The 24,895-nt window shown below is 31.5% G+C and overlaps 1 protein-coding gene and 1 non-coding gene across 2 annotated transcripts in view; one reads left to right on the forward strand and one right to left on the reverse strand.

The window, feature by feature from the left end:
* The window catches only part of LOC100575278, a 34,233-nt gene extending 10,026 nt beyond the window's left edge, over window positions 1-24,207 (forward strand). Inside the window, exons 2-9 of the mRNA XM_003241831.4 lie at window positions 9,321-9,398; window positions 12,679-12,793; window positions 18,732-18,806; window positions 20,173-20,348; window positions 20,435-20,632; window positions 20,769-20,927; window positions 20,984-21,142; window positions 21,691-24,207. Coding sequence (XP_003241879.1) covers window positions 9,340-9,398; window positions 12,679-12,793; window positions 18,732-18,806; window positions 20,173-20,348; window positions 20,435-20,632; window positions 20,769-20,927; window positions 20,984-21,142; window positions 21,691-22,858 — 2,109 coding nt within the window. The 5' untranslated portion in view covers window positions 9,321-9,339 and the 3' untranslated portion in view covers window positions 22,859-24,207. The remainder of the gene's footprint in view (window positions 1-9,320; window positions 9,399-12,678; window positions 12,794-18,731; window positions 18,807-20,172; window positions 20,349-20,434; window positions 20,633-20,768; window positions 20,928-20,983; window positions 21,143-21,690) is intronic.
* Window positions 17,831-17,903, reverse strand: TRNAV-UAC. The gene has a single exon. It is a non-coding gene; the product is annotated as a tRNA-Val (tRNA).
* Window positions 24,208-24,895: the final 688 nt, after the last annotated feature.

A 24,895-nucleotide genomic window follows, 5' to 3' on the forward strand; every position in this document is an offset into this window, starting at 1 on the left:
CATCATTCATTCTCGTCCGCCGTGATTCCGGCGCACGGCTTTGATATGGGACCACGCACAACATAAATCAGTGTACCTCAAATATGGCATAACAGTGTTGTGGGTACGTGTGGAGATGATATTCGTCGTCGGCGCATATTATATTTTTTTTTTCACGCGTCAGAATAATATGAAATGATATTACGTCGAAAACGAACCGCAGCCGTAGGTTTTAACGGCGTTTTATCTACTTGTCGCCGACGTACTGCAGCGTGCATGATATTAATACGATCACCGTACTATTATGACACAAGACAACTGTAAACCGTGAAACAATATACCGAGGCACCGTGCGGGCAGCTGAATCGAAAACTTTTGAAGATTAAACTGCGCACTACGTTGGTCGATGTAAATTTTAAGACAAATGATATGTGACCATGTACCTGCGATAATACTCGTATAGGACGTCGTATTCGATCTGAATATCGAACCCATACAAGTGTACAACACACTCTGATAAATTCACCATTCTCTCTTAAATGCATTTGAGAATATGTTCCGTTTCTAAACGCTCTCGACTTCCTATAATGACCTTATATACGTTATATCGGACCCCTCGTCGCCGTAATCGACGTAACAACACACGACTAATTCGGGATATCGGACACCGGATTCGCGTAGAATTAACTATATGTCTATACAGTAAACATACACTCCACGTCGGTATATACAGTAAGAGTTTAAGTTATTTATTTAATCCTATTTCCCCCCATATAGCGTACTTCCATCGCGTTTAATACTTAATAGACCCAAATTAGAAACATCCATTGTGTGTGTTATTGTTTTTCCGTTAGGTCGTTGCACAAGTCGTGGGGGTGGGAGTATAAAGCTCGCTACGATATTATCACAAGTCAGAATCTACATTTGATATTTGCGATCATTTACATAGAGCCAGCAGAGGTTAAGGTTGTGCGCCTATAAGTATATACTGCAGTGATCATCGTACCGTGACGGTGGATTTCAGTGGTAGGGCAAATGTGTTGTGTATATTATGTTTTTTTTTCCGGAGGAGAAATTACGTTTGAATCAAAATAATAACGAAAAAAAAAAGGTTATTTAATCAACAATTGGATATCGTGACGGTGCCGTGACATTTTTTCGTGTGATTTCCGGCAATTCAAACGTTTTGTAAAAACCTACGCCGAAAATGTACCGGAAAATCCGTACAAAACAAATACGAAAGTAAATCGCAATATATAATAATACCTGCTGTTCCTATTTATTTATAGTTTTGATACCAACCGGAATAGTCGTCATCATTATATATTCATTTTTTTTAAATAATATATACCAGATACCTATGTAATATAAATGTTAAATAATACCTGAATACTAGATAATGTAATTATGCATATTATATTGTTATAGAATATGTACGTTTATAGCGTAACGAGAATTGCTCCTGCGGTAAATGAATACTTTATAATTACGTCTGCAGTATATCAATATTTGTTTTCAAGCAATTCACGGTATAGAAAAATGACGGTTATATAGGTAGGTGCTTAGTGCTTACAAACAATCCAATTTTGTTCTGCACCACGACGAACGAACGTCTTAACCGACCGGATCTAACAACATGCGCACACCTTCTCGTCAACGGTGAATAGAGCAATAACTCTATACTTCCGTTAATAATAGGGTCCTCGAACAATAAGCTATTATGCATTTTCGTTAACAACATTAAATACGACTCAGATGTCTGCTCTGGCCGAGTGTATTTTATGTTTTATATTAATCTTAATAACCATGTGTAAAATATATATCCACATAACCGCTACGCTCGTGCCATTCACAATAATATATACCTATACAACACATTCGACTTGTTTTTCTTTACAAAATTGTACCGTTGCCGGTGTGTAAACCCATGGTAACATTACCGAAGAAAAATGTCTGAAATCAATTACACCGGAAACGCGTGTATTGTAATGTAATAATATTATGGCCTTGTATTGTTAAAAAATGCGTCGTATTAAATTGGAAAAATCATTTTGTAATTTTCAAGTACATTTTTGAGCAGGAATTAATGTTACTAGATGATAAAATTATGCGTATACATACACACGATGCATTTAATGCACAACATTACAGTTTGTTTTATACAGTTTATAAATGATGACGTACCTGCGCGTAAAAAAATCGCACTTAAATTTTTAAAATTTTTAAAGAAATTGACCGTAGCGTTTGTTATTACTTGCGGGTAGTACCTATGTCTAGTGAATATCTTTGCACGCGTGTGTGCATGTGATAGAGTAACGTACACGAATGTTTAAAGGGAAAACATGTTCGTATGTAGGTCGCAATGGTAATACAAGAAAATAACATTAATAAAATATAATATATATTATACATACATTACTTAAGCTTGACCGGGCTCAATTTTTTTTATAGGATCCTGTTGCTTTTTTTATCAATTTTTAATGATTCCAACCTCTTCGTATTCCCTTCGAGAGATTGGTCCTGCGGTTCATTTCATTATCAAATCGTACATACGCGTAGTAGTGCCTATCCAAAAAAAAAAACAGGTCCTATTGATGAATTATTAGATGACGAAAATATCCTTTCGTTAAACGTTTCGTTGTTCGTGATTGATGTCTATTGACCGGTAACAAATAACAAACATACTATATAACTATATATAATGACATCAATTCTCCGTATAGTAAGTACCTAAAGTCTAAAATCCTATAACTCAACATTAAAAAGAAATGGTATTCTTCTTAAATGAACCCAAATTTATACGTGAATACGTACTTATACGAATAGATAAATTCATTAATTTTGGTTTAACTCTTATATTAGGTAGCAATATTATATTTACGTTAAAAAGGCTACTTAATTTTACAATAAATATGATTGAACTTGTTTTTATGGCTGTACGCGTTCATTTTTCAAAGTAGTGAATTTCCTCTTTGATTATCCAATAAATGCATAATAATATAATATCGCGGTCCGAATTCAAACTGTTGTGACCGGCACTAACCGCGGTATACCGTCCACGGTCATATTGTTTGGTCTCGTGGGAATGGTCTTGAACCTTGATATGATCCGTTTTGTAAGATGGCATAACAAAAACACCGTTTTCCTTAAATGAACCCTGTCTGATCATAATAATATGTCCGTTTATGCGCGTTTGATAACAAAAAAATAGAGTCCCACGCCACAGTATAGTTATATAACTAATATACGTGTCAATATACAATAAACTATTATCGTTACAATAATGTTGGTGTGACTTTGCGGCGCGCTTGTGGAAAACCAGTTGGTAACCTCCGCGAAAAAATATATTCTCTCAAAGCTTCGGATAAGTAGACTATTATGCCCAGTAAATCCTTATTTGAGCATCGGACACGACCGTGGTCGGATTGACCATTGCGACGTTACAGTTAATACTGCACACACGTAACTTAACAATATCGGTATATCCATATAAAATATTTCGAAAGTATAATACCTATAATAGCTGCGAACAAAATAATGCAACTATTGTATTATCGTTGTTGTTATGGAAGTCGGTTAAACATAAATATTTTTTCCGTCGATGTAATAGCTAGTATACACGTGACAAGTAGGTACACATTAGTAAATTACTGTTATATAGTGTACCTGCCCTGTACTAAATATAATGCCAGCCGTTAGGTGCCTATAATGTGCAATTTATGCCGAAATTGACGTGCTCGTGTATATTATTTGGAGATAATTTTCTTTTTTAAATTGAGTTTGATAAACTCGGCTTTTTAATAATATTATACGTATCTCTGTCACAAATTATAAAATCAATTAACTTGTATATAGCCCGATAGCCGTATAATATGTATAGGTAGGTAGGTACCTAGTACCTACGTACAATATTATATTCATTACACAATCAAAATTAACAACAGTTACTAATAGGAAATAATAATATATATTTCATATAACATTGTAAAATATTTATCAAAACTAGAATATTATAGAACTTCGTCGACTCGAAAACAATAAATTACTATTAACTAGGTACTCATTTGCATTTTAGTGCAGTTACTTACAAAATATTAAAACGTCAAAAGAATTATTTAATTTTACCAATGAAACGTTTTAACGATAACACATATAGATATGTCAAGCTATTTGCATTGGCAGACAATACATTTTGAGTACCTATAAATAATAATATTCCTAACGCAAAAAAACAATGCCAGTTTTAATTTTGAAATGCGTTTCGCAATAATTCGTGTACCTACCTACAAAATAAAAAACAATAAATAATATTTTTTTTTCTAACTCAATGTCTATTATAAGTTATTATTACTATTTACACTTGCCACTTGGCGCAAATAATTTCCCCTTCAATACCATAGTGCCCAGGAAAATAATATCTTTTTTTATGTTGTTTGTTTCAAAATTATAGCGGGCATTTTTCTCTTAAATATGAAAACATTCGAAATGCGTTTAACCGAATTAACTTATATAACCTAAGAGCCAGTTGCACCGTCTACGGTTAAACTTCGATTAAGCTTAATCAGCTGATAACAGATATTTAACCGGGCAAATTCAGCCGATTAAACTCCGGTTAACTTTAATCAGAGACGGTGCAACTAGCCCTTAGTGTTTTTTTTATTTTTTTTACGTATGATATGAAATCTATAATAAAAACGGTGGCTGACGAGTGTTTACGTTCACGTGTTTTTTGGTTGAACATCGAAGTTAACTAACGTGAATTCCATCGTGACGATAATCAAAAATACGGAATAATATTTTTAATGATATTTTTGGTGACCACAAGCAACGGGAACGAGCAGAAAATATAATCTAACCAATTTTCAAACCTAGTAAAACCGGTTCAGAACGGTTCAAGTTTCCGGTATTTTTTATGCATAGTGAAGTTGTTAAGATACGTAATCACACTGTCAGAGATCGTAAAATTTCAATTGGTTTTTCAAACCGCGTACCTTATGTTCGAATTTAATTGCAACCGTTAATATATTTCAATTAATAATTAACAAATACATACCGTTTACGTGCAATAACAATTTGTCTGGAGATTGAATTAACTCTAATCAGCTAAAATCCATAAAATATATTGATGAAATGCCTATTTTGTAATTTGCATAATTTCGTAAATATAATATATTGAATCGAAAGTGATATGAATGAAAAAAATTTCATCTCATCCCACTTCAGATTGCTCTTCCGCTAGTAATAATAATTCACAAGGTCGTTCATTATTATTATTATTATTATTATCACTAAAGGTTATAGGTACTTATATACTGAATAAAATACTGGTTGAAATATTTTTCACCGTGCTGTTACACACTGTTTTTTTGCTTATACCTTTATTTATTTATTTATTTGAAAGAAAATTAATAATGTGTATACTATATTATATTATGATATACGAAAAATGAATGGTACATGATTATTGATTACATTATACATTTTACATAGGTATTGTGGTAAAGAAGCTATCCTAATGAATAATGCTTATAGTTACATACGTTGTATTCTTAACGACCTAATAATAATAAATAACATACTATTCACCCGTAAATATTCAAATGAACGTCATTATTCAGTTTTACGACTCGTCGTATTTGACAAATTATTTTTAATCTATTAGGTATTATTTAATATCTATTTACGATTGCACATCTCTTATACAGTGTTTGAACTTTAAACTGTAAAAAATAATTAATATTTAAATATTATTACAGACCATAATTTGGTATTATTTTGTAAAATATTTGTACAAAATATTGCGAATACAAATAATATTACTCAATCGAGGACTACCTTTACATTTACGGGGTTTTGTCAAATATTTCCTCAGCGCGTACACGCGAGTTATTTCTGATGTGGTTATATAATATTAGTTTAAGACAGACGTTAGGACTTGTTGTCACCGCCATCGGCGTACTTGGGGTGGCATAAAGGGATGGAAAACTCGTATGCACATGCACACCGCACACGTACACGCGACAAACTTGCACAAACACATACGGCGCCGTGTGATGTTTGCCCGAAAACTTTTCTCACCCCTAAAGTCCCCCGAGTGTTGTCTTAAGTTTTCGCACTAGCACCACAAGACGTACTACTGCTAATATTACTATTACTGTTACCACTGCTATAGTACTATATACATATAATTCGATTACGTTTCGCAAACCAACGCGAATACCGCAAGCCGCGGAGGACAAGGACGTTATAACAGTTATGATTTTCGACTGCACACGCCTGCCCTATACAGTCGGTTGTAGTCGCGTGTAAGTGCGCAATCTTCGCACGAGAATATCGCAGCAACCGTGCAGGTATGTGTAATAGTAGAATAATAGATAATATAATAATATACAGTGATGGCTTTCGCGTGTGTGTGTGTGTGTGTGTGTGTGCGTTTAAACACTCCTGCACCACCGCCTCCGATCGGGTAGGTAGGTACCTAGTCAAGTCCTCCGGCGAGAGACGTATAATATAATAGTCAGAGGTGGTGAATAGGACGCGTGCACCCGAGGATACCTACGGCAGTGTAAATTTGTCCGTACGACTGCGAAATTCGAGCGAATTACGCAACGGTTTCGTTAATGCGATAATGGGCACACATTAAATTAATATACGATTTTATATACATACATATTATAACTACACACACAAATTGCGTACGTGCATTCCAACGACGCAATCCGTTGTGCCTACGCCGAAGCCGTCGCACAATAGGATAACGTGTGTGTGTGTGTGTGTGTATTGTGAGACAGATCGGCTACGTACTGTGCTCTGCGCGTGATTTTGTGGTCCATCAACGTATACAGCGGCATGCGGTGTGCAGGTGGATAAATCGTCTATAAACATAAGATTAGCGTATACAGGGCGGTTCTCTCTGCAACGACTCCGAACGTTAAATAATTCTAAAAAAAAAATATATATATATATTATATTTTAAATTAAATTTCTTTTCAATTGTTATAATTAAATACGTATTAATAGACACTTTAACCGTAGTCACACGATATATAATAATAATATAATGTAATATATAGGTAATATTTTTATTTATTTATTTATTTTTTTCATTGATCATGAAGCCCAGCAACTATGGCCATTACCTGTTATTGGTAATATATTATATATTGTTATAATATTACGTGACGATTATTATATGACAGTCGACATTGAAAAGTCAAAGCTCGACTATACTACGACGTTATTATTATAATATAGTTGTTAGCAAACAAATATATAATAGGTACTACTGAGTGGGCGTGACACGTTTCCGTGCAAAACATATTACCTATACCTAAATAATATTATGTTTAAAAAAAATAATTACTAGTCCATTTAGCAAAATGTATTCGGACTATTTGAATGTTTAAAAAAAACTGATTATTGACGTTGATTAGAAACACCCTGTATGTGAACGTGTGTAATAAACGACCTGTTAAAATAGTACAGTCACGCATGTAGCCGTCGCTAATAAAAATACAAACACAATAATAATTCTACGGCTGACGATGTTTTGGACCATTATTTAAAAATCGTGTCGGCGACCGCGATTGAGATAACCGAAATAATAATAAACAAAAAAAAAAACCCGTTAAAGTTTGTTTAGTCGTCATTACGGGCAACAATATCAAAGTTGTTCCTGAAACACCTATATAGTAGACATTCCTTCCGGCGACTACATTATAAAGAAAACATTTTGAATTGGGCAACGTTATTTCATATTATAGCACGCACTAAAACACTGCGAAGCTCGGTGTGAATTACACACCTGTATGAATGTTTAAAATTAACAGGGGAAAAATTATATTCTATTTTTTAAAAACAAACCCACAGCTCTGTCGTAAGATATTTCATATGAAAACGAATAAGAAAGAAATTAACATAACTTTTATATTATATAATTAATACTGTAAACAAACCAGCTATATCATTAACTTAACATTATTTAATAATAATACATTTTCAACTATATAATTATTAATTACCATATAATATATTGTATTATATTAGGTATCTGGATTATTTAATTTTATATTCTGAGCGAAAATTGATTGTATTGATATTTAATTTTTCTACTTTGTCATTTATTATACCTTTTGGGGCAGTAAAAATTCAACTTTGGGGGTGGTTTCTGGTAAAAAATTCGATTTAATTAGTACTTTAGTGGACAATGCCCAGTACTTTTTAAAATAACCGGGAAAAATTTAGGAAAACCGGAATTTTTACGCAAAACCAATATTTGACAAAATCGATTTTGTTTCTTTGATATACCTCAAAGACAAATAACCTTAGATACATGACATTTTTATTAAATGTTTATTATATTACTATTTTCTATAAATGATAACATTTTAAAAATATTTTGACTCTTTAAAATGCTTAAGTATTTTAGGTTTTTTTCTATAAATGTTGATAAAAATTTTCGCTGAGTCAAAAAACTTAAAAATTAATACAATGTTTTTCATAATTTGTTATTATAGCTACTTAAAAATATAAAACGATCCAATAGCATCATTTTTTTTAAGCATTTGAAGTTTAAATTTGGACGAAATCAGATAATATTTAAATGAATAATAACTTTGTTGTAATTTTTTAATAATATTATTAGTGGTACTTGAAACTTTTAACATTTAACGTATATTATTATATTTTATACACACAATGAAATGTTGAATTACAATATTTTCGACAAAAATGTATTCAACCTATTATATTACTAATAGTAAAATAAATTACTTTACAACAGTAATATAAATATATGCCATAACATGTATACATAATGAAGTAATATATAGGCAGACAAACCATTTTCACTCAGAATTGTTTTCTGTACCTAAACAATAATATTAATCATTGAATTCAAATTGAATACATATGTTCAATGACAAGTAGGTGCATTCAACATTCGACAACTACTGTACAGCAGAACTTTTGAGTTACTCACTTTTACCATTTTCTTTTTAAATTATCAATTTTATAATATTTTAATTTTAATACTAAAAACAATATATATATACACATATATATTATACACTGCAAATAATTAATATATTAATTAATAACACAATATAATACTAAATTTTTGTTATAATATTTAACTTTAATAATTTAATAAGAATAATTAATCCACTGAGATCTAAAGCTCTTAATAGATAAAATATTATTATAAATATAAATATTATAAGTAATATTATTTTTCGACGATGTAACATTTTTAATAAAATAAACTTTCCTTACTATTAATCATACTAATAATCATACTAATAAATTCTAATATCTAACATTTCTTTCTATGTTTTTTTTAGGATCATATGGTGTGATATCATGAGTTCTACGGCTTCACAAATTAGTGACTTCAATTTATTAAGACGATGTGGCAAAAGGTGAATACTGGAATTACTTTTAACATTTCAAAAAGTAGTTTCGAATATTATATTTTTTGATCAAAACTATTTTAAGAAAACTCAATAATTGTTATAAAAATATTTTTTTCAAATAATTTATATCGTGTATACGAATCGTTACAGTGCAAGTACTTATGTAATTTTCAATGAAAATTTAAAAAAATTACTGCACATATTTATAATGTACCTACCTGATCATAAAAACAGCCTTTAAATTAAAAGAGATAACATACAATCTATTATTCCCATTTTTCACCTAACTTATTTACCAAACTTGCAAAACTTTTTGCTACTTTATAATATATTCAAAAATATGATATTATCGGTACTTATAGTTAACAAAATGTCTATTAAAATATGTTATAATATAACAAAGTTAATAGATTGTATTTATATAGGTAATTAATTGTGTCAACAATAATAATAATAATAACAATAATATATATTATGCTTTATTATTTAACCTAAGCTTTGAATTACATATTACTGCAATTTAAATGTTTATATTATGATCTAAATATACTGCTTGATTTCGTTTTATTTTGCTTAACAAATACATCAGATATTATTTACTCCGCAGTTGAGGTTGAAAAACATCAATTTGGGCTTTACTGCCTTTAATATGGAACATACAATATTATATAGGTACATTTAACATTTAGGCAGAAAATATAACTTGTAACCTCATAGAAAAGTTTATTTAATGTTAAATCATTGAATAGGTACAATAAATTATTCTAATCAAAAAAGACCGTCGGCATTTATTATATTTCTATGGATTTTTATTTTGTTACAATTTTAAATTGCATTAGAAATTTATTTTTCAATTAGTAAGGTGATTGAATCGCACACATTATATTATTGAATATATGATTACCATTATTATATGTAATAAATCAATAAACGTAAAAGTCAATACAGACGTACCGTAGAATAGTATGAATAGGTTCGTCGTATTCGTATATATAGCTAAAAAAAAGTAGTGGCAGAAAAGTTTTAAGTCACCGTGAAATTTTTTTTTAGAAAAAAATGTTTTATTAATTTAAACTTAAATTGTTATTTTTTGTTTAAATACCTAATTTCATTGACTTTTGAACTTGAAATGTCTATAAAAAATTGTGCATATGTATTTTTGAGACTTAAGTTTCAGTAAGAACAACTTATGAGGAACATTGTATAAATATTCGAGCTCTAACTATCAAAATTGAAAATTTTATAGGTACATTTAAATATTTTAAATTATCATTGTGACTTGGTATTTTCGATTCTTTTTAATTGTTGTTATGAAAAATATGAGGTACCTTCTGTTAACTGTTTAAACTATTTTACTAATAGACAAATGTTATCATACATAAATCAAATAATATTAAAATAAGTAGAATATTTCAAATGTCTATAAATAGCACCAAATATCCAAAATATTCTCATATTCATATCATGTCTAGAAAATGCTTATATGATTATTTGGTTAATAAATCATGTCTCTTGAGTTATTTATTTTTGAATTAAGTAGGTAAAAAAAAAAATAGCTAAAGATTTTGTCAAAAACTAGTTTTGCGTAAAATTCTTTTATTTTCATTATTTTGGCTATTATTTTGAATAGTATTGAGAATTTTTGTCTTTGATAAGTAAAATACTTTAAAAAATTACCAACCAGATCCTAATTTTATACCAGAAATCACTCACAAAGTTAAAATTATTTTTTTTTTTTTTACTATAGAAAGTACAACAAAAAAACATGATTATAAAATCAATTCATTATTCACTTCAATTAAAATATAAAATAAAGTTTTTACTTAATATATATTTTACCATTTTATGTTTAATATAGTAAAGTTTTTTTTTAAACATCTTTTAACAAACTTATTATATTACATTTGAAGGTATCTAATAAATAAATGTAGGTATGCGTACAATATATACTGGAACATAAGAAAATCAAATTAGTTTACCTACCTAGAATTTAATGTGATTTATTATTAATCATGGACCATAATATTATTACTGTGTGGGTTTTTGAGAGAGGATTACGACGATACACTTTGAAAATTACTTTTCAAAGGATCTGAAGTATAGTTAGGACTTAGATAGTCTCATAGATACAACACAGAATATCTGAACAAGTGCACTACGAAATGTCAAAATACGAACTATAGTTAGGTACCTACCTATGAAAATTAAGCTGTTATAAATTTATTTTATAAATGCAACCTGACCGTGTTTATTTATTGTAAGTGTATAATACCTACCTACGCACAATATATTATAATCAAATGGTGAAATATATATTTTTTTTAAATATAATATGGATATTATTTAATTTAAATTAGTTTTCATAATACAAAAACTGATTAATATTGACAAAGGACAAATGCATACTTACTTAGTATATTTTATTTCGTCCATTAAAGTTGTTTTTTTCATAACAACCCCTCCCCGCTTTGGAATTCCTGCCTATGTGACTGATACCATGTGAATTCGTGGGCAATTCACTCGATCATGTACTGAGTTCCAAGTCATGTCTAAAGTCTATGTTTAGATAATAATATTATAATATAAACATTATTTAATGGACTAATGTCTATTTGAACAACTATCATAAATTGTTTTTTATCTGATTAATTTTTTTATAGCATCGGCACTAAATACTATTATGCAGTTGTGCGTGCTGTACAGTAATTTTTCATCAGATATATAGGTATGAATAATATTTATCATATACCCAATGTATATAAAATGTCTAACATTATTATTTTTAAAATAGTACATACTAATAAGTAGTACAGTTTTTCGCCACTGAAAATGCCTACATATACTAAATAGTATAGCCTTGAGAGTAAATAACATTTGATGATCTACAATGACAAACGTGAAACGGCTATATGACAAAAATCGAATATATAAAATTTATTTATTTGCGACTTAGTATTATTCGTTCTATTTATGCATACATGCAAAAAAAATAAGTTCACCTGTACAAGTATTAATTTCTTTTAATAAAAATATCTAGTCGAGTGATAATATTTTGCCTAACCTACGACTTGTTTTGATTTTTAAACACAATTCGGCCGTACGCTTTTGCCTTGAAATCGTATTATAATTACGATGAACTACACACACGCAAAATTAAACTATAATTACGCACCGACTCGATGTGTATTAAAAATTATAATATATATAATATGCAACGTTCGCATGTACGCGAACGCGAAAATGTCGAAAAACCTGTTCATTCATACTCACTTTGCTGTCGTTGCAGGTCGTCAAAGAAGAACAACTCGACCATCGCGGAGCTGTATAACAATTTATACGCCAGTCAAATGGTGGCAGCCGACCAAAGGGCCAAAATGTCGCCTCAAAGAACCATTTCGCTGGTAAGTACCCATCACAGATCTCGGTGTAATACTGTCAAAATGAATATAGCGATTAGCATAAAACCCATTAAAGTAAAATAATATAAATAATTATTCCCAAAACATTTGAAACGCTTATTATAATAATATCGACCGATTAAATTATATACTAACACGTATAAATTGTATAATATATTGAAATAAGGATAAGTATAAATAAGTATACAGATATACTGAATTTATAATAAATAAGTGCCGTGTCCGAAATAAACTATTTTTAAACATTAGTTATGATTAATTAACATTTAAAATTTTTCCCTATTTCTATAAAAAAAAATACACGAAAACCAATTTTTATTTTTGATGAATAAAGCATCATACTTACAAGTATATACAGTTCTCGATAGAAGGAACCTTTAGGTACTAATATGCACTTTGTCACGTATTAATTATTATCTTGGCAAGTTTTGACAAAATCGTCTAACTTGTATAACCTAACCAGTGAATGTGGCTTTCTACAGCTGAAATTTCATTCTCAAACATATACTAAAACTATCTATACGTGTAAGCTCGTATATTTCTCTTCATGTGGTGTAAGACATAAAATATCAACTTATGTCCTTCGGGGATAGGTACATGCATAGTGGTTTTTGTGCATTATTTAGTCTCGTAAGTTGGCAGAAAGTTTATGAAACTATATGTAAATAAAAATTCAAACTATTTATATAGGTATATACTTGAAATTTAGATACACTTTAAATACTAAATCCTTATTTCGTTTTAATATCCAGGTTCCGGTTACAATATACTTTATCCGACCCAAAGACTTCAAAGTTGTACACAAAAATAAATTCTACGAACTAAAAGATATTTTTGCAATTCGTCGTCGTGCAACACACTGCCTAATGATATTCTTTGACGATGAAAAATATGAAATAATTTTTATCAAACCTTTTATATTCTTATTAATATCTACGGACATGAGTTATTGTTACACAATATGCGATTATGCGAAGAAAATTGTGTTGTTATTCAATAATAATAATAATAATAGTAATAAAAATACAGTTATAAATACGAAAACATAACGTTTTGAAGTATGTGCACAAAGTTTATTGTCTCCTATAAGCCGGATGAACTTGGACTTAAAAGTTAAAACTTCTTTATACGTATATGCGTATACGAGGAAACAAATAAAAGTGCTTGAAATATAAAATTGGAAAGTTCCAGAAGAAAATAAATAATAATTTTACTGGTATACAACCAAATCGACAATGTCAAATTATTCGGTTTATAAATATTAAATATATATTATACATGTATAATAAGGCCAGGCATATTATTTCGTTGACACACAACTGAACAAATCGCTGCGCCGTTGTGCGCCATTCCTACCGCAGATAGGCGTACAAAACGAATCTAGAATATCATAACGATCAACGATCGTGCAACGCAATACACCTAAATATATAATATATATATTATATGTAAATACAGACATGAGTGCAATACGGTATGAGAATAATCCTCAAAAACAAATTATGCTAGTAAAGCCTCTCCGGACAATATAATATCCGTATATGTGCTGCGGGTAAGCGCGGTCAGAGGCCAAGGAAACCGCGTGATTGCGGCGGTGGTCGTGTATTTCATAACGGATCAGTGTATAATAATAATTACTGTTGGTATAGAGATACGCATACCGCATGATGCATGTATACGAGAAATAATCGAGAATACGGTGTATTCTGTATTTTGAATGTTCTGATATTATTATTATTATTATTATTATTATGCGCAGACACTTCGCTGCCACCAGTATCCGGCCAACCTGTTATTTGGAATCATTAAAAATCTCGTAGATGTTGTAGATTCCGATAACCTCCTCGATTGGAAATCGAACGTAATATTATTATAATATTATTATCGTCTGGGCAAGTCGCCGGCAAACTATTAATTTCGTATATATAAGTATTATAGCGGCGATACGACGTCGGTGTGGGTACGTCGTGTCGGACGTGCGCATTTTCCCGTTTCGCTGCATCAATATTATCATCGTGTAGTTTGTATTATTATTAGGTACTTATATTATGGCTCGTATACAGTGAAAATAATATGTATCTATGGTTAAAAGATGGTTAAATACTGATCGCGACTACTATACCCACGAAACATAACAATTTACATAATAGTAATGATAAAATAGTAAAAAATACCACAGCGCGTTAAACTTGAAAGAAAATATAAGTATTTAAAGTATATAACTATTATGGGAACAGCTAAAAATTAATTTCCGTAGTAATGACTTAAGTGAACAAGTTACGTCAATACGATTATATCAATCGTACATAATGTTAATTCAAATATGTTCAAACTCGATTACTCGAACGAGTGTGTATACTGTGTATAATACATAAGCAGTGTTGTTAAGGAACGATTCCTGGAATTAATTCCTTTTTAGTGGAACGAATGAAGGAATAAATTCCATTATTTTTTAAAGGAATAGGAATGCGAATTAATTCCTTATTTTTAGGAATAGGAACGTAAATATTATAATTCTTTTGTTCTTCTCGGAGAAGTGTAAAAAAACATTTGGGAAGAAAAATTTTGTATTTTTGTTTACTTATCATGTTATCAATCTGTTAAAAAAAAATTATAGACAAAGCTACCAATTTTTTTTCACATATGACTGTGTTCTGATTAGTAATAATAGCTAGTAAATTTATAATAACTAATAACTCATGAATCACGAGGAACGAGGAAAAGAATGAGTTCCTTTTTCATAGGAACTAGGAACTGAACGAATTCCTATTTATACTAAAGGAACGAGGAATTGAACGGATTCCTATATAAAAGGAATTTTTACAACACTGTATATTAGTACCTACATATGGCTACACGGAAAGTATAATATTATGTCATTTAAAATGTAGATCTAAAAATGTACAATACTACCTAGGTATAAGTAATTTCTGTGGTCCTAATTTATTTTAAATGCTAATGAACCACTTAATATCGTTTTTATAATTTACTACATCCTATTCTTGGGACATACCAGATGTTGGGATGTGCAAACCGGCGAAACGCTTTCATTCACTACCCTCTATAATTTATACCCACCGTTTGTATTTTTAGAACGCAATATTATATTTTTACGGATGGTGTTCTTAAATTGTGCCCTCGGTCTTCATTAAGTTTTTAACAATCGTGAATCTGTAATAGCATATTACATGTAATGCTATCAGTTCATACCCTCCAAATTATGACAATAATTAGTATTTAATAGGTAAGTTACCTATATACAATATATATTATTTGCATAGCCAGTAGTCGGGTTTTGATCGCGAAGCAGATTTTTAATTGGTACTAACTCCAGTCCACTCTACATTATTAACATAATATTTTAAATCGATTTGCTATAGGTGCGTAGTTTTCGTCATTCGCATAATTTAATAAATTTAATTGTTCAACTTGTACCCAACCCTAATGAACACCCTCGTGAACATGGTTACTGAGGTGGTAGTTTAGGTATACTGCTGTATTATTTTATTACTATTCGAGACATTGAATACATCTATGTATATGTTGCTAAATCGCGTTAAAGTCATACGCTTCTAGGACCCGCAAATTAATATAACTTAGAAAACTTTATTTTTATCAGTCCGACAACCACAGACCGGTTCGTCTAGTGGGATTAGCCGATCAATAATTACTCCTTGAATGGATAGGATTTGTTAGAAATATCAACGGACATCACTTAGTTTGAAAAGTATACATAATGTTATGTTAAATGCTTATACGTACAAAACATTATTTGATTTTCGTGAGCCAAGACGAAGCTCATATTGTAATCATGCGTGAGCCACCGTATAGCAACTACCCAAACTACAGGGGTTGAAAAAGAAGCCAATAACACCCTCCAAATTTCAAGGAATCTGTTGATATCATTTTGTATTAAAAACCGTCAAGTCATTTCTGATATTAGCTGTGAACAACTGTTCTGGATCGGCAGAGTGGAACTATACAGTGGATCTACTGCGTTAAAGTTGTTGTAATAACGAAGCGTTGACGCGTTTGACACCAAGATATTGTTTGTGGTTTATGTGTTTTACATGTAGATATATTAAATATTAGATATGGTACCTATTGTACACAATATATTAATGCAAGTAACAATGAATTATATTATCTTGTGTTGGGCTCATCGTGAGTGTTCAATCGATGATAAACATATATTGTCATATTATACAGTTACTGTGGGTGTAAACAATATAATATGTTTTATAAGTCTTAGTAAAAAAAAAAATAACGTGATTAATTATAAGAGATAAAATATAAAACGAGGACGTCTTGATTCTTGATAGAGATCGAATTAATAATCGATAATATAGCTTTATATTCTCAATTAAGGCTGCAAAAATGCGGACAATTTATAGTCGTATATGCCACGGTGGTCGATAAGTCAAACGGACAAATACAACCAAACAATTTCAAAGATTTTTATTATCAAGTACAAGAAAAATGATCATGCTTCGTAAAATAGTGGGATTAATCAAGTCGCATTAGACACTGATTTTTTAATTAACTTTTAATAACTCCAGAAAATTACGCAAAAATGTGTGATAGACAGACGTTTATTACAACTTCAACATTAAGATTTTTTCTAATCGGAGTCCGATTAGACCAACATAAAATCATCATATATGAATTAAATATAAAATTGTCAAATTAGTAATTATACTGACTATTTCACGAGGCGTGAGAATTTTTCCTGTGAGCAAGGTTTTATATGCTGAAATTTTGTCAAATCCGTTACCCTTGAATACAAATACAAAGATAGCATATAATGGTAGAGTGAACACAAAGCGCGGCATCAATACTATAATGACTTTTGTTTTAAATCCTATAAAATTTAAATTGCACACGATATCTTTCATTGATATTTAATAAAAAAAAATGTATAAATACTAAGATAAATCGACGATTAGATGATTATTTAAAAGTATTATGGAAGTATAGTAGTATAGATAAATTAAATGAAAAAAAATTTAAAATTTAATTTGATTCCGGCCAGGATCGAACTGGCGACCTTCTGCGTGTAAAGCAGACGTGATAACCACTACACTACGGAACCACTTACTAGATCTGGCAAATTAAGGTCTGTTAAGCGAATATACAAAATTATGTAGCTTAATATTTAGGTATAATTATTCATTTTTGTTCGTAATTTAAAATAAATTACTTTATAAAAATGTATTTTGTTTTCACAGTTTTTAATTAAAATCTAGTTCAAATTGTAATTTATAATATGAAACTTGTGTATAGGTACCTACCTATTAACAAGAAGTTAATTTTCTTTTTCGATTTGTTTTCTTCTTACATCGAGTCTTAGGAAATCATGCGTGTGGTGTACCAATATAACAATGCGAGTGATCGGCGAGGAAAACAAACACGCATTTAAAAATATTTATTTTCTATAAATAAAACCATCGTAGTATCGAACCATATCTCAGGTCCAAGAAATCTATTTAAAATTAGCGTTTTTTTTTATTAAATTATATATCTTAAACCTATATTAAAAAAAAAAAAAACTGTGAAATATGCAAAATATGCGACTATAAATTTTAAATATGAAATCGAATTGCAATGAAACAAATGTCTATATTACTTAGCTATGTTCTAAGTTCTTAATGATTATTTAAAAACAAGCAATCTCCTAGAAGTCCCTAGCCCTATTTATTAGGTAGGTACTTTATTAGTAATAAGTGTATAGCTCCTAAAAAAATATTTTATTGCGTTGAAATTGTACTTTTAATACTATATTGTAATACCTTATATATGCCTATTAATTATATTTTGCTATTCATTAGGTACTGCCTATATAGACTTATAAACTAGTCATGTATAAATATGTAATATTTAATTTTTAAAGTACCTATATAGATATTTATTTATTTTCTAGGGTTCGTTACATCATCCACCACCAACTCAATTTATGGAACCCAGACTCTCACAACTTGAAACATTAGAAGCTAAGGTAACTTTAAAAAAAATCATCTTGATAAATAAATTACAATACCTATATTATATTATTTTAGTACCCATCTGAAAACAATATGTACCTACCCATCTATTATAATTATATTTTATTATAATATAATGTTTATACTTAATAGTTAATACCTATATACCTTACGTTTGGTACATAGGTATCAAAGCTTTTTGTATATATTATTTGTTATTATTACATCGACTTAAAAATACCTAACTATATAATAAGGAAAAGTACCCACCATTCACAAATTGTACACAATTCAGGGCCAGGCAGGCCCACGGGGACAGCGCCACACCAAGAAATTTCCCGTGGTGAGCAACTTAGGCAATATTGTAATTTTCAATGGCCACTAGTTGCAGGTTAAAAAAAATGTTAGTACAATAGAAGTAAAAATACTTGTAAAAAAAAAACCCAGAGATTTCCAGGATTAAATGCCTGTTTATTCAGATCTAAAGGCCTTGTACTCACAAGGCTTATAACAATATTTTAATAGCTACTGTACCAAATAAAACAATTTTATTGTTTTAATCTATTTTTCTATATAATTATATGAATTGTAATTAATGATAAAATTATTGAATCAAATCATAAATTAAAATTAAACAGTTTAACAACTTAATTTTACAACGGCAAAATCATACCTACATACTGTTCTAAATACATAATTTTATCGATAAAATAATAAAATATAATACTATATATTGGGTTAATAGTATTTAATATAATAATTATTTAAATTTATTTTGGTAGCTATATTCAATTTATATGTAAATAAACTGTTGACGAGAGTTAATAATATAAAAACATATTTTTGTGTCAAGTTGAATATTATAACGTACCTATTGAATAAAAATTATTTTTATGATGAAATAATATTATAGGTAAGGCTATGTTTATTACTTTTTTATCATAGAAAAATATATTTAAAAATTACATAGAGAATAAACAAGTAAAAAGTACATTTGGATATATTTATCACAACCGTTGTTCGAAAAAGGATGTTAGGATCTAAGATAATGACACAAATACACAATGTACAGTAAATTTACTGAAATATATAGGTTTTATAAAAATACCAGAGTACCCACGAACATGGTTAATGGTTATTGGGTTATTGTTTACCATAATTGCGTATAAGTGCAATATCCTATCTCCTCTGGGCTCTTTATAGAAAATCACGTTTGAAACCAAATTCTGTTCGATTATACACATAATAATTGTTATTTCTGTAGGTAAAATAACACGTACCTAAAGTTTTATACCGATAATACTAGAGTTATGTGTACAGTCCAATGATTTTGAAAACAACTATAGAATGCGATTAACAATTTTAAAAATAAATTTCCAGATGGCTAGCATTGAAGTCTCGCTGTCTACAACGCTGAAAAAAACGAAAAAGAGTTCAACTCCTATCATACCGAGTAGCCCCCAACCGCCGACGATTGCACAAAAAACCATAACACCTGTCAAAATCAATGGATATATGACGGACAACCACGATAAAGAAAATATTGCGCGAAACAAGTAAGTTTATCCTCTATATAGGTTTATTATTTTATGATTGGTCGCGTAACCCTTTGCCTAGGTATTTAAAAAATAATAATTTGCAGCGTAAAACTTCAAACTCATCTAGTCAATGAAACCAATGAGCAGAACAAATATAATCAAAAAGTACAAAGCGATACGGTCAACGAGAGTGAAAAACATTCGCTGACCCAAAAAATAGAAAGCCTAAAAAATGACATGGACCAAAAACGATTGACTATTAAAAACATAAAAATGTCACTGGAACAATTAGATGTTACCGAGTAAGCAAGACAACACGTTGTTTAATGAAAATCTAAAATAAAAAAAAAAAAGTAGAAAAAAAAATTAATATAACTGATTCTTTTTACAGAATCATTGCGTGTAATAGTTGTTTTTAATTTTTTTTATTCGTTCCAGTAACATTGACACGAGGATACAACAGGCGGAGTTGGAATATCAATTGGGCAGGGAGGAACTTAACCTTCTTAGTCTAATGGAAGAGACCAACAAACACAAGTGTCGTCTCGAAGAGATTGAACAACACAATGAACAAAATGAAAATAACACTCTATACAAGTAAGCAAAAGATAAAAATCAATACCATTGCACAACCTAACTGGAATTTTTTGTAGTTATTTAGTTTCTAATCCCGGGGCCGTGATTAGCTTACAAGCTGTAGAGCTGGAATACGATCCAAAAAGCCCTAAGTTTGGCGTGGGTTCGAGAAAAGATAAGCCGGGCCTGTTTATTGACTGGACAGTTAATGATTTGGGATTTTCTAAAGGAGATAGGTAAGTCAACGAGTTTATAATTTGTATTTTTAAATATATTTAAAATTATTTAGTGTCTGGATTATATTAAAGGATTACATTTTTTTTACCTTATCTGTATATCAATAAGATATGTAAAAGTCTAATGCAGGGTTTCATAAACAATATCACTAAACATTTAACGAATCAATAGTGGTTAATGGTCCCTAAAAATGATTTAATGGCCCAAGACTGGTTTATTAATTTTCCTAATGGTTCACTAAAGTGTAATGGTCCTTGATTAAACCTATAACACAATTGAAATATTGAATAGGAAAATAGATCATTCTCTTAAGTATAGTACCTACCTACTACCTATAAATACAAATATGAACACATTCATTTAATATAATATTATTATTATTATTATTATTTAACCCTTACTATACGGTTCGGCCTTGTTTGAAAATTTTCTAACTTTAGTCGGTTTTCCACTTCCCATATACATAAAGATACATGGGTATCATATACGGGATGATTTGTGCATCTTATAAGGTATAATTTTTTTATTTTTGTATTTCCTGCCACAGATTACTGGAAGTGAACGGTAAAGTAGTGTTGTCGATGAAGAACAACCACGACCTGAACCGACTGCTGGAGGTATCGCCATCATCCGTGCGCGTGGTGGTCATGCATGACGGACCGTCGGCCAAACACCAAATGGAGCTGGTGACGCTCAGGCGGGAGCTGGACGCTTGCCGGACCCGGGCCGAGGAAATGGACCGGTCCAAGCACGCGTACAAGACGGAAAACGTGAGGCTGTCGCACAGGGTGTCGTACTTGGAGGATCAGGTGTCGGAGCTGATCAAGTGCCGGTCGTCGTCGACGGCCTCGAACGGCGTCGGGGGCGGCAGCGGCGTGGTGTTCCAGAGGGGCGCCAACTCGGCAGTGATGGTTCGGAGCAAGAGCCCCAAGCACGGCGTGTCGGCCATACAGCAGTACAAACGCAAACAGGTGGTGTACGACGATCGGCCCGCGGCGGTGAGGGCCCCGGAAGGGGGGCCAGTGGTCAAGACGCGCATCCGGACAGTGCCCCGGCTGTACGGCAGTTCGGCGTCGGTCGAGTCGCTGGTGTCGTCGTCCGACGCCGTGGTGGCCGCCTGCAAATCGTTCGACGACCTGCATGGCGTGGCCGAGGCGCACGGCAAACGAAACAAGTATCCGGCGGCTGGTGGCCGGAACAGCAGCAGGACTCGACACATACGCGAGGCCCAGCAGACGTTGTTCCGGTTCCTCGACTCCGAGTCGTCCGGCGGAGGTGGCACCGCCCCGTACCTGCTTCAGCAGTGCGGCGGCGGCAGTCTGAAGTCGCTCGACTTGCAGGACACGACGGCCGCCGACTCACACCGGTTGAAGAGCACCGAATATTACTCGCACCTGACCGCGGCCGGGGCGACCTCCTCGTCGGCCGCAGGGTCGCCGCGACCCAGCCGGTCGCTCAACTACGATTCGGAACAGTCGGGCCGGCGGGCCCCTATGCCGCCCAAAAAACCGTTGCGGCTGTCGCTGCAGCAGCGACAGAGTAACAGCAGTGCCGCGGCCGGTAAAAACGACGCCAAAAACACCGCAACGACGGTCCACGACAACGGCGGCGACAACGACAATAATGTCGTCGTCAGACTTCGCCACAATCACCAACGTCGCCGCCGCAACGAAGACGACGTCGACTTGTCGGCCATAAACAACACCATGTCGTGAAACCCTCCTCCACCTACTACCTATACCTATAAATTATTTCGTGTACATAAGGTTTTTTTGTCTGTTTAATATTATAAAGTTAATTTATTTTCCTAATATAATATGAATTTCGTTTGAACGTGTATGGTTCCCTTGTGTTTGCATTACACCTACTACAATTATATATCTATATACCGATGTCAATATCGGTATTTTCGAACTCTCTGTGAAGGTGTAGGCGTGTACCGGCTACAACTCATAATTTGGGTGTGTGGGTGCTGTAGGTATACCTATATAAATTATAAGCTATTAATGGCTTATTTTCAATTTCGGCGTTTATAAATTATAAGACAGCTGTTGAGCTGTATATACCTAACAAGGAAATTTTTTTGTGGGGCGGCTGATATGGATATTTGCCAATAATATCAAGAATATGGTTTCCCTTTGGTAAGTTTAATATTGTTGCCCAATTCTTTCAAATTATCTAAAGCAAGTGCATTTTTCAATTCTTCAATAATAATATTGTTTTCTTCGTTTTCTGTTTCCAGAGCAGTTTCGATTTGAACCTCCTAAATATTAAAAATTAATATCGATTTAATGATGTTAAATTATATTAAGTACTTACCTACCTGAACAAATAATAAAAACAAGTCTCTAATTAACTCAAGAAGTATATGCTTTCAAAATACGTCTCACAAAGCAATTAATTGTAACATACCTACCTACCTATTATTATACAACTTGACTTGATATACCTAAGTAATTTAATATAATATTTTATGATACCTACTAAAACAATAAGCATAACAATCACACATAATATATTGAATTATTTACATGATCCTCCTTGTTTAAGTACCCGTCATGACGTGATCGTGACAAAAATAATTGTTTTAAATCCATTTTTCATACTCTGGAATGTAGTTTCTTCACAGGAATTAAATGGTAACATATTATATTCAGATCTAAACGATAGCTGGAATCTAACACAATAAATAATAATTTAAGTCCAAATACATTTTTTTCCCTTTCTCCTTAACAGTTAATAAGTAACAGTATACTTATGAGTGTACCTATATAAACACATAAATGTATTTATTATACTGATTATATATTTTTGTACAAACAATATACGTTTATGTAGTACCTACAGACCTAATTGTAGTGGTCGGGAGTAAGGTGCTAATTGTATAGCGACGCTACAATATAGCACGTTACTATTTATTTGTAGCGATTGACGTAGCGTCGCTACATTTTGCCTTAGACAGCGAAATACTATAGCGCGCTAAATATTTCTGCGTAGCGAAAATTATCATTATTTTGTCGCTACCTACAATCTAGTTGGTGATTATTAAAATATCAATTATGATTATATTTGTTTATTTATATTATGATAATGATTAGTGTATTAACTATTAGTGAAGTTTTTGTCCTGGGTCCTGTCCAGTGACCAAATGTCAAATCAGTACAAACTACAAATACTAGTTTTCAATAAGAACATTTTTAAAAATGTAGCGAAAAAATAGCACGCTACATTTAAAAAATAGAGTTAGAAGCAGCGCGCTACATTAAAAAAAAAAGTACCAATAGCGGTAGCGAGCTTCTTTTTTGGGGGAGTTAGATGTAGCGTTAGCGTGCTACAAAAAACTAGTAGCTTTTCGACTACTACCTAATTGTAGTCTGTAGTAACTAGTAGTGTAGTAGTGTAGTACCCTACAACTGTTGTACCCACTACACCCACGACCCACTCATCTGATAGGAGTATAATACGTGTTTTTGAGTTAGGTGATTTCAAATACGATATTGTCATTGTGGATAGTAACAATGATACCTCGCAAAATGTTGATCCACTAATTAAATATACGTCTTCTATAAGTTTCTAGTTTCTATAGTGTTAAGTAGTTAACTACTTGACACTTTCTAAACTCGATTTTTAATTAAAATTCCCAGAAAAATAATCTGCATTAGAATGTGGAATTAAAAATATAATGATATTATGTCGTCATTCAAAAAAGTAAAACAATTGATAACGATAAAAAAAAACGGATAAGTGAATGT

Source organism: Acyrthosiphon pisum, chromosome A2, assembly GCF_005508785.2.
Source record: "Acyrthosiphon pisum isolate AL4f chromosome A2, pea_aphid_22Mar2018_4r6ur, whole genome shotgun sequence".
Classification (NCBI taxonomy): domain Eukaryota; kingdom Metazoa; phylum Arthropoda; class Insecta; order Hemiptera; family Aphididae; genus Acyrthosiphon; species Acyrthosiphon pisum.